At 36.6% G+C, this 13,052-nt stretch overlaps 1 protein-coding gene across 1 annotated transcript; it reads left to right on the forward strand.

Annotated features, from left to right (window-relative positions):
- Positions 1-4,155: 4,155 nt before the first annotated feature.
- MAP3K19 (mitogen-activated protein kinase kinase kinase 19) lies at positions 4,156-11,984 on the forward strand (the record flags this gene model as incomplete). The annotated part of the gene is made up of 5 exons (XM_082763231.1): positions 4,156-4,236; positions 6,432-8,885; positions 9,334-9,483; positions 9,687-10,384; positions 11,918-11,984. 5 exons carry the CDS (start codon positions 4,156-4,158, stop codon positions 11,982-11,984), a joined length of 3,450 nt encoding a protein of 1,149 aa, XP_082619357.1.
- Positions 11,985-13,052: the final 1,068 nt, after the last annotated feature.

The raw sequence follows: 13,052 nt of genomic DNA on the forward strand, positions 1-13,052 counted from the left end.
TGCTGCGCCTCTGTCACCCCTTCTCCACACGGTAAGATGGGGGTTGTGGCCGCTTGGTAGGGCCTCGTCAGCCAGTGCTCTGAAGGGGGTCTCGTGTATCCAAGAAAGGACGAAGTTTGGAGAAGTTCACGATCTGATATAACTCTTAACAGACTAATACAACGGAATAAGCGTTTTAAAGGATTATCTTGTGTTTAGCATAAGAATGATAAAACAGGAGTGCATACTCAAGCTACTTTTGCACAGCTCGTTGGGTGACCTTAGTCATAACATTCAACGTTTCTCTTTCCTCCTCTGTGAACTAAGACGAGGAACTCGTTTCCACTGAGCTGTGCAGTGACGCTGAGCTGGAATGGTTCGTAAGGACAGGCAGCTATGTGGCTCGCCACCTTCCATCTGTTGCATACATCTCACCATTAATAAATGGTACCTTGACGTTAGGCAGTTCTCCCAGATGCATTAGTAGCTCTACTGAGACCCCTGAGCTCAGGTGCAAAGAAAAATAGAAAAGTCAATTTATTTATGAATAAATTGACATGAAGTATTTATGAGGGAACTTAAAACAACAAAAACACACAGACACGCTGCCAAAAAAAAAAAAAAAAGCATTGCTAGGATAGTATCTGACGTTGTTGTTAGGAAAAACTTTTAATAAAACTTACAAAGAATGTTGAAAATGTTATTTGCTACTAAGTGTGAAAAATTTATAATATTGAGCATTTTATTCAGTTGAGTCATGTCAGGACAAGGAATGCGGTAGAAACCAGCATGTGAGAAAAAGATCAGAGAGGAAATTTTGTGAAGAAATTAACATAAGAGCCACTAGGTGTCCTATTTTTCACAGTCCATCTATTGATAGATTTAATAGCCATAAACAATCTTCTAAAAACTATACCTTTATTTTAGCCTGCCATACAAATTAAGTTCTAAAACTAGTTACTTAGGTAGCATGTGTATGGTGGTTAAGTAATGTTTTTGTTTGAGGAGGGAATATATCGCAATAAATTAAATTGAAGGTGCAAATGCAAAAAAAAAAAAAAGTTTAATGAAAGATCACTGTTTTAAATGGACATAGCATGTATTTCTTACACAGTTAAAAAGGTGAGTTCACTGCCACACTATATCAATTATGTCAATATAATAAAGCATGCCACATAATCTAGAAAGGAGAATATATTTATGCTGCAGGAAAAGTTAGACCTCGTTCAATACTATTAGCAAGAATATGAATGGGTAAAATACATAAATTGTGGTACTATATTGATTAGACAGTAGGAAAAAAATACTTATTTTTACATTATTACATATTCCATTATGGACTTTACAATTTTCCACTCAGAGGAATGTTGCCCAGAGTTACCCTGTAGGAATTTGAGGCTTCTATTCATATATCTTTAAATATATATTCATATTCATTCACATATTTTTATACACATAAGGTATCTAACAATATCTTCTGTATTTTTGAAACTATAAATTGTTTGCTAAATAATAAAGACAATGGGAAATATTGTAATATAGTTAGGCAATATTAATAATAGTATCTTTTATTAATTTTGTTTCACTGTCTTTAATTACATTATGTGTTCTTGTCACTTGAGTAACAGAAGTTCATAGTGTTTTTCAGAAATGACCCCAAATCCACAAGAAGTATTAATTGAGATTTATTTTAAGGGTTAGCCATCAAAAAGTTCTGATCTTCAAAAGCTTTAATTTCACCCTCTCATTCTTCTGCAATTTGTCATTGTTTCTTATTGTTTATATCACTAGCATCTTGTGGCATTTTTCATCTTTGAGTTTCTTAGAAAAGAGGGTTGTTGTTTTTGTACTTGTGAACCAGCTCACGGTGTGGTTACTCACCATATTCAGGAATGTTGTTAACTGTAGAGGATCAATATTGCCCACACATAGCTATATTTAGCAAGAGGGTGATATCTAGCTCCTTCAGTGTATGCTGATTAGTTGGGAGAGAGGTTCACTATAACCTTCTAATTAAGGGTAAAGCCTAATAAAAGCATCTTTTATAGCACAGGTCACAGACATCCAGTGGCAACAACAACAAAACAATCATGTAACTGCAAGTTATTTTTTATAATGTGTACATTTTTAAACACTTAAAAATTACCTTTGTAATATTCAGAGATAATGCATTGCCATGTGTGTACTTATGAGTTTATAATAGATCTGAGGTAAAGGATGAAATTTATAGCTTGTTGATATCAGTGAGACTGTGGCTCTGTAGAGAAAAATAACTAGCTAGTTTTTGAGCATACATTTAAAACTACGCTGTTTTTGTACTATAGAACAACTATTTCTTAAGACACTTACAAATTATTTTTAAATTAAATTAATGACTGGTTCATATTTCTCTCAAATTGCTAGAAAGATTCCAGTTGGCTTCATGTTTCATTGGAATAAGCTGTCATTGAAACTTTGTTGAGACTGCAGTGTACAAGCTCAGAAAGTTTTGGTTTTTGAGCCTCTTTTGCTGGGAGTTTTGGGTATTCAAAAATGAAGACAAAGCAGGTATTAGCCTGTCAGTGTGAAAAAATGTACTTAGTGCCAGATGCTAGATGCAACCCTATGAGTTATACAGTGTTTCTTTCTTCCCAAAGTCAATTCCTGGTCATTGCCGGAGGCAGGATATTGCACTAGATGAACTAATTATTTGGTACAGTATGAGGAAAAATGTATATGGTTTTACATCAGCGTTTGATTTAATTAAAAAGACAATTATCTCACATACAGCTTTAAGATTAATGTAGACTGTATTTTCAACCTCTTTTCAGTCACAGGATTTATTTTTTTCCATATTTGGATTTTCCATTCTTCAGAAAGCAGATGGCTGAAATCTGAGTCTTGTCTACATAGCCTCTATTCTTTCAGGCAGGCCATAGCACATTTTATGAATAACAAAGGTGCACCTGGTCTCTGGAATTCTTCTGACATACTTTCCTGATGGTTCTTAAAAAAAAAAAAAATCATGCTGGAAGCAATCAGGTTTTATCAAGAAGGAGAAGGTGGGTAATACTTTTTCCCATTCATGTGTTGGATTTGTCTGTGTTGTCTGTCATTCGTTGTCATTTGTAATCAGTCCCTGGTATTGCAGCCAGATACTGCTGGGGAGAGCACCAACTTCTTGGATGGATCAAGAAAGAGAAAATACTTTGACATTCTTGGATCTTACAGTCTTCTTGTTCACATTATTTCTACGTCACTTGATTATTTGAACTGAGTAGGCTCCTTACACTTTTTTTTATACTGTTTTGTTTTTTGCTTTTTGCCTTTTAGCCAGATAATACCAACAACCGGATTATGACCAGATAAACAAGTGGCATGTTTTAAAAGTAAAAATCAGTTAGCGTTACAGATGGGAGAGCACACTACTCTACCTTTCTTGCTGAAGAAAGAGAACATAAGACACGGCTTTGACTTCAGCTTTCTGCTACAGGCCACATGCACAGAATCCAACATTTCAAAATCATTTATGGATTTGGGTGCCTTTCAGATAATACAAGCACATGCACAACAAAGTAAGTTCTATTTTAAAAGTCACAACTTTTAAATATAGCTATACATTGCTATCAAGTGAGGTTCCAAAGCCTCATATGTCCTTTTTATTTAAATTTTAAATTGTCTTTATGTTTGTTCAACTTCTTCATATTAACTAGACTTTCAACCATGTTGAACATCTTCTTTAATGATGTGTATGTGTATTTGGGAAATGAAAGAGACAAAGAGAAGCGATGACAGAGAACATTACTCTGTATAATGAAACTGAGTCCACAAAACATATAGTGGAATTCTCAGCAGCGGCCAGGATAGCGTATCTTTCACTTTTTTCCTCATAATGGAATTAATTAATTCATAATGGCATTAATTAGCTACATGTTGAAGTTAGCAAACATCTGAAATTGAGAAGAGATATTTGCTTAAATTATTAGAATAAAACTATTTTAAAATTACTATATTTCACCATGTTCTACAGAAAGTGCGATTTAAGATTCAGTATCACAATTCAATTTCAACTTTCAACTTTCTTCTTTATAGCAGATTTATAACATGGATTGCAACTGCACATTAGACAGATTCCTGGTCCTCAGAGCCCTACAGTTTGAAATTAATTTATGCATGAAAATTGTACTCTGTTTAAGAATGCCAAACCAATATTTCATTTGTTTTGATTTTCAAGGGTTAAATATTACAGTACGAGAAAAGAGGAACAAGAAATCTGAGGTAAGATGGTGTTATGTATAAAGCTGGACACAATTAAAAGTATTACATACTTTCAAAACTTGAAATATAGCAACACGAAAGAAGCGCGGGTAGTTTCTTCTACTTATTCTTCAGCCTTTCAGATGAACATCAGTTATTTGTACATAGATTTTATATATACATATATATCAGCAAATGTTCAGATCTATATAAAAAATCATCAGTGAACTGTTACATCAGGGATTTTGGGGGGTGGAAGGGACTGGAAGTTCAAGAAGATATAGAACCTCTTATAATGGAAATACATAAGTTAATTTCAGGTATGTGTATTCTGTATGTTAGACACAGTTGTCTAGCTTTGCTGAATTCAAAAACAAAACAATTCCATGTATTGATGGGTAATTTAAAATTGAAGCAGAATTGAAGAACTGCCTTGATATTAAGTGATGGCTGAAATTTATTTTCCTAACATATAAAAATAATGTTTTAGAATTAAACATATTTGACATGAAATTTTGTGACGTGTAAACAGGATTCGTGACAAAACAGTTTTGATAGCTACTTCTGTACACACAAGCAAGTTAGTTGTTTAACATAAATCAGTGCTTCATGCCAGGTGAGCCTTAAATGTTGCAAAAGATCAAATATACTATTTTTGGAAACAAAGATAATTTGGTCGTTATAGTTATTAATTAATAGCCCTTTGTACAGAAGACTTAATGAATTATCTGTGTGCTTTAGTGTACCTACTGCAGACTATGAAAGTATTCACAGGAAAAAAGTTACAGAAAAGTCTAGAAGTTCTGACAGAAGGTCATAAAAGGAGCTATGGAAAAAAGTATTCCTAGTGGAGGGAAGTGTTTAAGAAAATAATTCAGTTGACCTCAACGTGACTTAATACAGCTTTATTTCACATCTTAGGCTCTGGTGATTTCTAGAGAATATCATTTGGAATAAATTGAACATTCAGACTAAAACCATGCAGACTAGACAAAGCCTTCCAAACGATAAATTTCAAAACAGCACTCATTGCTTTTTCTGGCACATTCAAGCCTCAGTTTGCCCTTGGAATGCAAACAAAAATTTCCTGCAGATTGCAAACTGATGTTGAATAGAGACATGCAAGTGTGTAGTCAGAGCATGTGCCTATGTAATTATTTCTATTGCATTCATTTGCATAAAAGTATACAGTGTATTTGAGTTTATTTTTTCTCCCTTTCCTATAAAAATAAAGAATAGAAATAATATTGTCAGAAAATTATTCTCACAGTTCATCTGAATAATCACAACAATGCACTCAAATTCTCAAATCTGTTCTCTTTCAAAGACATACAGTACCTTTTGATTAAGGGGAGAGAGAAGAAAGAAGGGAAGAATAATAAAATACATCCTAAACACAACAGACTACTGCGTTAGCTGCCATACCAGAAAATGGTCTTTTGGTAGCTATCCATTAAACTTCACTGACAAAATGTAGCGCAGACTGTGCTATTTTCCAACATACTTTAAATTCTGTGAGCTAAATCTGTGGCCTGTCTGACATGGTTTTTGAAGTTTTTTGTAAGACTACATTGAACACATGAAAGAGGTACATATTTAGAATTATAGCAACATCTCTTAAAAGCAATAAATAATTTGTAAAGATTGTTTTTTGCATGGGTAAAATAGCATTCTGTTATAACACTATAGCTTTTGATTTTTAACAACTGCTTTCATGATCCTTAGTTCCGTTGGGAATATAATTACTGCTGTCAGCACACTTTGGAGGGTTACATAAAAAGGCTTTAAATATCGGCATGAGAGTGGTGCTTTCGTTCAGTGAGAGTGCACAGCAAGAAAACTTTGGCACGTGAAAGTTTTGAATTCCTATATCAAACATGCTATATAGCTCAACACGTGGTTAATAACTGATGAGATAATTTGTGTATGCGGACAAAGTTTGTTATTTTTAAGTCATGAATAGTGACTTAGGCCATAAACAAAGGATCCCATTTTCTGTGCTAAAAATACTTAGGAATAACTCTGGATGTGAGAAAAATAATGTGTTTTTGAAATTACACTTCATGTTAAGTTAAATATGGGAATATATCAAAGAGTAATCATTTTCTGATTATTTTTCCTTCACCTACTCGGTTCTTAGTGATTAGATTTTACCTGTATCTGTTCTGTAGTACATTATTAACTTTTTTTTTTTTTTCTTTTAATGGAAATTACAGTTTCATTTGCCACCAGTGACATTTCAGCCTGTAAGAACAATTCATCTTGCTCTTCTAGAGGATAATTTTGTCAATGGAAGCACCAAGATCAGAAATATCTTCAATATTATGAACTTTATTCCTCAGCCTGTAAAACCAGCTAACAAATTTTATCAGTATCAGTTAGACAATCTATTAAAAAGAGACGCTGAAAAGTCAAAGTCTTCAGGTCTGATTGTGGCTACTATTTCTGATAAGTTCACTCCAACAGAAGACCTGTGTTGCTTCAGCAAGGATAAATATAAGTACTCTAGTGACACCAAAGAAGAAATTGAAAACTATTTGAAATGGAGGGAAGCTGATGTAGCTACCAATATTGAAAAGAATGACCAGATAAAGCATCAGTTTTCAGTGGCTTGTAAGGACGTAGAGATTATGACCCAAGTCAGTTATTGGGATGATAGCTCTTCCTACTTCAGCTCAAGTTACGCTGTGATAAACTGTGGAATATTTACAGCTCTATGTCCTGTGTCAAACAACACAGACACGTTAAGAGCTGGCGAGAAGGAAAAACAAGTGGAGAATTCCTGCACAACTGCTATAGGAGGAGATGTTCCAGAAATGACAGTGGGTTATATACCCTGTGAAGATGCTGAGGGCATGAACTTCATGCTTGGAAACCATGATTTAGCTTCTTCCTGTACAAATGAAGTGACAGAGGCCTACCATGCCTTAGAAGGTAACTCTGGAGCTGCAGTCATTCCCAGAGTGCAAGATTGTTCTGGAAAACAAACAGAAAATAATGTTTGTCTTCTTCATTTTGAAAAGAAAAAAGAAGCAACGCAAGAAACTACTGCAAAAGATCAAAGTGAGCTTGTACCTGCTGCCCACATTATGTTCTCTGAACAAAAACCAGCCAAGGAACCACACGTTGCTAAACGTCCTGCCGGGAGAAGGGCTGTCATTCATAGCCTCCCTCCTTGTGCTAGTCAGAGCTGCAATGTTCCTGCTCGCAAAGAAAATGACAAAGGTGAGATAAAGATGAATAGAAACAAACATTCATCAAAATCTAAAATAAGTAGCAAGATAAAGATAACTGAAGGAGTCATTGTTTCTGATGAGATTTCCACAAAATATCATACACAAGAGATGAATGCCAAGAATCGGATTTTTCCATCTTTGCATCTGCCATGCATGAAACCTGAGACTTCCCTGAAATGTCAGAAAAAAATACCTCAAGCAAACAAATACCATTTTCCTCAGAGTGATCAAAAACTTAAAAAGCAAAGTTTCTCCTGTTGCCAAAATCCAGTTATTTTAAAGAAACCTGTTACTCCTCTTTCTCTACCATGTGCACAGTCTGCTTCAGATTTTGTACATCTGAAATACAGTGACATGTTCAAGAAAATAAATTCAAATGACAATGGTCCAGGTATTTACGAAATGTTTGCAACTCCAGTCTATTCCCACATGCGTGAGCTTGATCAACACGAGAACAGTTTTTACAGAGATGTTTGTTCTGCTCCACCTGGGAGATGCACTGCTAGCACCTGCAGATCTACCTGCAATAAAAGGAGAGAGAGCAGCCAAGTAAGAAACACTCAAAAGAGAACATATTCTAAGCCAAAGAAGACCGTATCTGGTACCAAACAAAAGCAGAAAAGCTTAATTCCAAAGGACAAAAGTATCAAATTGAGTGATAGCAACACAAAGCAAGATAATGTAATAACTTCTGGTCCAGATTGTCAAATACAGACTCCAAGCATGTCGCTGGTTTGTGGAGACTTGGATGATCAGCTTATATTTTTAGAAGAGCTTTCACGATCAACCAGACAAAATAAAAAAAATTCAAATTCAAAGTTATCTCCTATTACAGAAGTCTCTTTAGAGAATTCTTTAGACAGTCAGGATCTATCCAACCATCAGATAGCTTCTACCTGTAGCCAGAATCTTCTTCAGTTCAGTAATAAAGACTACACAGAATGTGCTGCTGAGCGCAGCAGTTCATTAACTGACCAGAACATTTGTGTGCCCCAATGCAGGGTGGATAAGGACGGCTGCACAGGCCTGGGATCAGACCAGACCTCCTTCAGGACTATAAACCCACGTGAATCATTGCACTTTTCAGACAGTCTGCAGTGTCAATCCCTTGCAAAAAAAATAGGTCAGAGTTGGGCATACACACCTCAGGGCAGCAGTCTGGCAAATGAATTGACTCAGCCTTCAGTGATTCAGGCAACAAATGTTACAAGTCCCAGTTTCCAGACAAGTCAAAACATTTTGTCCTGGGCAGGTAAAAAGGACATGACTGATGAGTTGCTTTGTTGTCTGGCTGCAGAATTGCGAGTGCTTGAAGAAAAAGACATCAACTCTGCAAGAACAAAAATTGCAGATTCCAAAATGCAGAATGCCCATACGAAAGAAGGAAATACGATGAATGGAGATGGAGAAATAGTAAATAGTGCTCTAGTGAAGGTAAAAATAACTTCTTGTAACTTGCTAGGTCCTTTGGGTGATGCTCCAACACAACTGTGGATGAACGATGAGTCATGATGTTAACTAAGAACACAGTGTTTAACTGAAGTACGGGTAATGTGTGCTCATTAATGATCGGGTCTCTTCTCCTTGGGCTGTCCTCTGCGTCTTCTGGTACCCAGCTGAGGACACCCATGTTAGATGCTGCCTGTCTGACACAAGGCACAATCGTGTTCAGGTGTGACAGAGACAGCTAGGAGGCAAGTTTCTGTTTCAGGAGCTGTTGTGTCGATGTGCCAGGCAAGGACTGTATGGGTGGGGAGGAGGAAGAGAAAGAGAGAGAATCATGCCGGGTGAAAGTTACTCCTTATAAGAAATGTAATGATAATATGAAGCTTTTTTTTTCCCCCTTGCTTTCTCCTCACGCTGCCCATCATCTTTCAAGCAGAGTTACAGTAGAGTCTTTTTGGGATCAAATGAAGAAAGAGACCTGCTAAACTTTGAGGAATCCACTGCAGTGCCGGGAAGCATTTTAACTAACAAGGATACTATCATGTGGACGAGGGGTGAAGTTCTTGGAAAGGGAGCCTATGGCACAGTAAGTTAAAATCTCAGTATGTTAAGAGATGCACTGATCATCTCTGAGCTACGTCTCACCTTATAACTGACTGTTGTCCAGTGCAACAAATAAATATTTTTGGTTATGCAGTGAAACACGACAAACAGAAAGATACCCTGTAAAATAAGTGAACATACACTTTTATTCATGTTTCATTTTAATAACTGCTAGTTTCGTTGTAGGTATACTGCGGTCTGACAAGCCAGGGACAATTAATAGCAGTAAAACAGGTTGTTTTGGATACGTCAGATCAACTCACTACAGAAAAGGAGTACCAGAAGTTGCATGAGGAAGTCGATCTTTTGAAGACACTGAAACATGTCAATATTGTAACTTATTTAGGAACTTGTCTGGAAGACAACATGTTAAGCATTTTCATGGAGTTCGTTCCCGGTGGCTCAATTTCTAGTATTATTCATCGGTTTGGTCCATTGACAGAAATTGTCTTTTGTAAATATACGAAACAAATTCTAGAGGGGGTTGCATACCTACACAGCAATGGTGTGGTGCACAGAGATATCAAGGGCAATAACGTTATGCTCATGCCAAGCGGTGTAGTAAAGCTGATCGACTTTGGCTGTGCCCGGCGCTTAGCCTGGGCCAGCCTCAGCGGCACACACAGCGAGATGCTCAAGTCCGTGCACGGGACTCCGTACTGGATGGCACCAGAAGTTATAAATGAGTCTGGATACGGAAGGAAATCGGACATCTGGAGCGTTGGCTGCACCGTGTTTGAGATGGCAACAGGAAAACCACCGCTGGCTTCCATGGACAGGATAGCTGCCATGTTCTATATCGGGGCCCACAGAGGGCTGATGCCTTCCCTGCCTGACCGATTCTCGGGAGCTGCAGCGGACTTTGTGCATGCGTGCTTAACCAGGTATGTGGATTCTTAGCTGAAGAAGAAAAGGAAAAATGCACATAGTGTGTGTGGAAGCTTAGGCTATCTTAAATGGCACATATGGCTGTGTAGAAGAACTGTACTGTAAATCCTTAGGTTTTACAGCATTTCAGGAAAGCCACTGAATAGCAGTATACATAAAAGAGATTTACTCTCCATAATGTTGTTAAAAATAGTCACATGTTCTTTTTGATGGGGCCTTATACACAGCATTTACGTTTCCTTTAACTTTCCTTCAGAAACATGTTACCGTTGCATTTTAGACAAATGCTGGCTAATTTTCTTTGAAGTGCCTTGCTGTTCCAATATCCCATTGGCTGAGTCTGGCCTGTGTCTAGGAAGTTGTTTTGAGGACAGTATTCTAAGTGAAAGGGTTTCACATAATTCTCATCTTCTGCAGCAGAAAAATATGTTATCACTGCCAGCCCAGGAAATACATACCTACTGGAAACATAAAGCTCTCTTTATTTAAGACAAACTCATTCACTCATTATAAGAATTACCCCTGTGGTGTTTATTCTATTTTAAATACCAGCTTTGTCCCAGACTTTTAAATGGACTGTCATCTGAAGAGATAAGTTTCCGACCTCCATTGGTGGTTCTTATGAAATTGATGTCTGTATGAAATTGTTATCAATCTTTTATGACCAGATTTGGGCACTAGAGAGAAGCACATAATTTAGTGGGTATGACAGTGCCCTGAATTTTAATCCTCGGATTAGAATTGTTATGGTCCGTGCAGACCATATAACAGTAACCAGAATAACTGTTGTCAGTAAATAGCAATATCATAGATACATTGATTCAGATATACTAGTAGTTAAAAGATATCAGGAGTTGTTAGGGAGAAGGAAATATACAAATAGAAAGATTTTCAATACAGTATTTTTTTTCCTTTTTCTTTTAAATGATGCATCTTTAGCGGCAAAGTTTTAATATATGATCTCACCATGTCCCAAATATAAAACACCTTCCTCATCCTGTCTTTCCTATTAATTTTTTTACTTAAGAAATCAGTGCCCTTTATTGTTTCCCTTGTTTCACTTTTCTCCAAGTTGAGTGTTGAAAAAAGCCAAACTCCTTGATTCTTGCAATACTATAAGCCCAAATGGCCTCCTTAACATGAGTCAGGTTGACTGGAGATGGCAAAACAGACTGACACAAGGCCAAACAAATAATTAACATGTTTCTTAAATACACTTTTGGTGCACATGAAATAGCTGAATAAGAATTATTCCAAGTTTTGGTAGGAATTTAGAGGAGCAAAGAAAGATTTTTGTAATAAGTTATTTCACTTTTATAAGTCATACATGGTAACAATCTCTTCCCCTAAATTCTGCCCTCCTTTCTACCAGCTTTATAAAATACAAAACAAAAAACTGAAAAGGAGTAATGACAGCAGAGTTAAGAAAAAAAATAAAAAGCCTAAGTTTGTATTTAAATTTTACAAATAATTACATTACAGGAGTGCATATTCATTTTATGTACTGATTTTTCAAACCCTCAATGCAGAGATCAACATGAACGCCCTTCTGCTCTGCAGTTGCTGGACCATCCCTTTGTGAAAGGAAGACAGTGAATTTTTCAAAACTCCTGCCAAACCAGTTTACCTTTCACACAAAAGAAGATTTCTGCCTGTGGAAAACATCAGAAGGAACTGGACTTAAAAGTGACAGCCGAACTTACTAGAGGTAACTTTGTAGACAAGAAGGCTATTTTTAGGCGGTGATTAACATTTTTTGTGATGTCTGTGCTCATTGGAATGGGCATTCCTTCGCTGTGAACACAGGGCTGTACAATTTGTTGCATTTGAGGAGACTTAAAAAAAACACCCCATAACACTATCACCAGTCCGTGACAAGCAAGGTAAGTTGGGAGTGCCAATTTGTCTGTAAAAGCCTTTGGAACACGTGGTATCAGCAGAAAGCATTGCAGATTCAGAAAGCTCTACTCAGACTCACAGATGAGTGTTTAAATGTGCCTGTAATCCCAGGAAAATGCCAAACCATGTGGTTATGTTGGCATAAAACATACTGATGCGTTTGTTTAGGTAGATGTGCCTTTCAATTTTAGCTGTTGGAAAGAACCACAAAACTAGTCTGTACACACGTATCAATCCTTTTTATCTTTTGCTGCTGAGGTTTATCAGCTACAAGATACTGGAGTGATAATGAGAAGAGATGCCCAGTTGTACACAGATGTATCCTTATGGAGTTTACATCAAGGTAATTTCTTAATCTCTCTAGAATTATGAATCAGAGATTTGAGATTGTCTTTTCTGGAGATGGCCCTGTCTAACCCCACTGCTCCAAGCTGGGCTGCTAAGGCAGCCCTTGGCCATTTGGCTTTTGCATATTGCCAAGGGTGGAGTTGTTTGTTTTTTTTTTACAGGTAGTTAGTGGAACTAGCTACTACCTACTAGTAACTGAATGTAATGAAATACCATTTGAAGAACGTTATGATATATCAGTAATAATAATTAAAAAAAAAAAGATTCAGCCTAGTAATAGGCTGTCTTCTTCCTGATGGGGCTTCCTTCTCAGTATATTTAAGATTTCAGGGGAATAGAACATTGCAGAAACTGTTAAAATGGGGTGAATCTCTTGTGAGCACCTAGTTTCTAGGAAGACATAGTAAAACTCAGCCC

This window comes from Aythya marila (assembly GCF_965140915.1).
Source record: "Aythya marila genome assembly, chromosome: 6".
NCBI lineage: Eukaryota > Metazoa > Chordata > Aves > Anseriformes > Anatidae > Aythya > Aythya marila.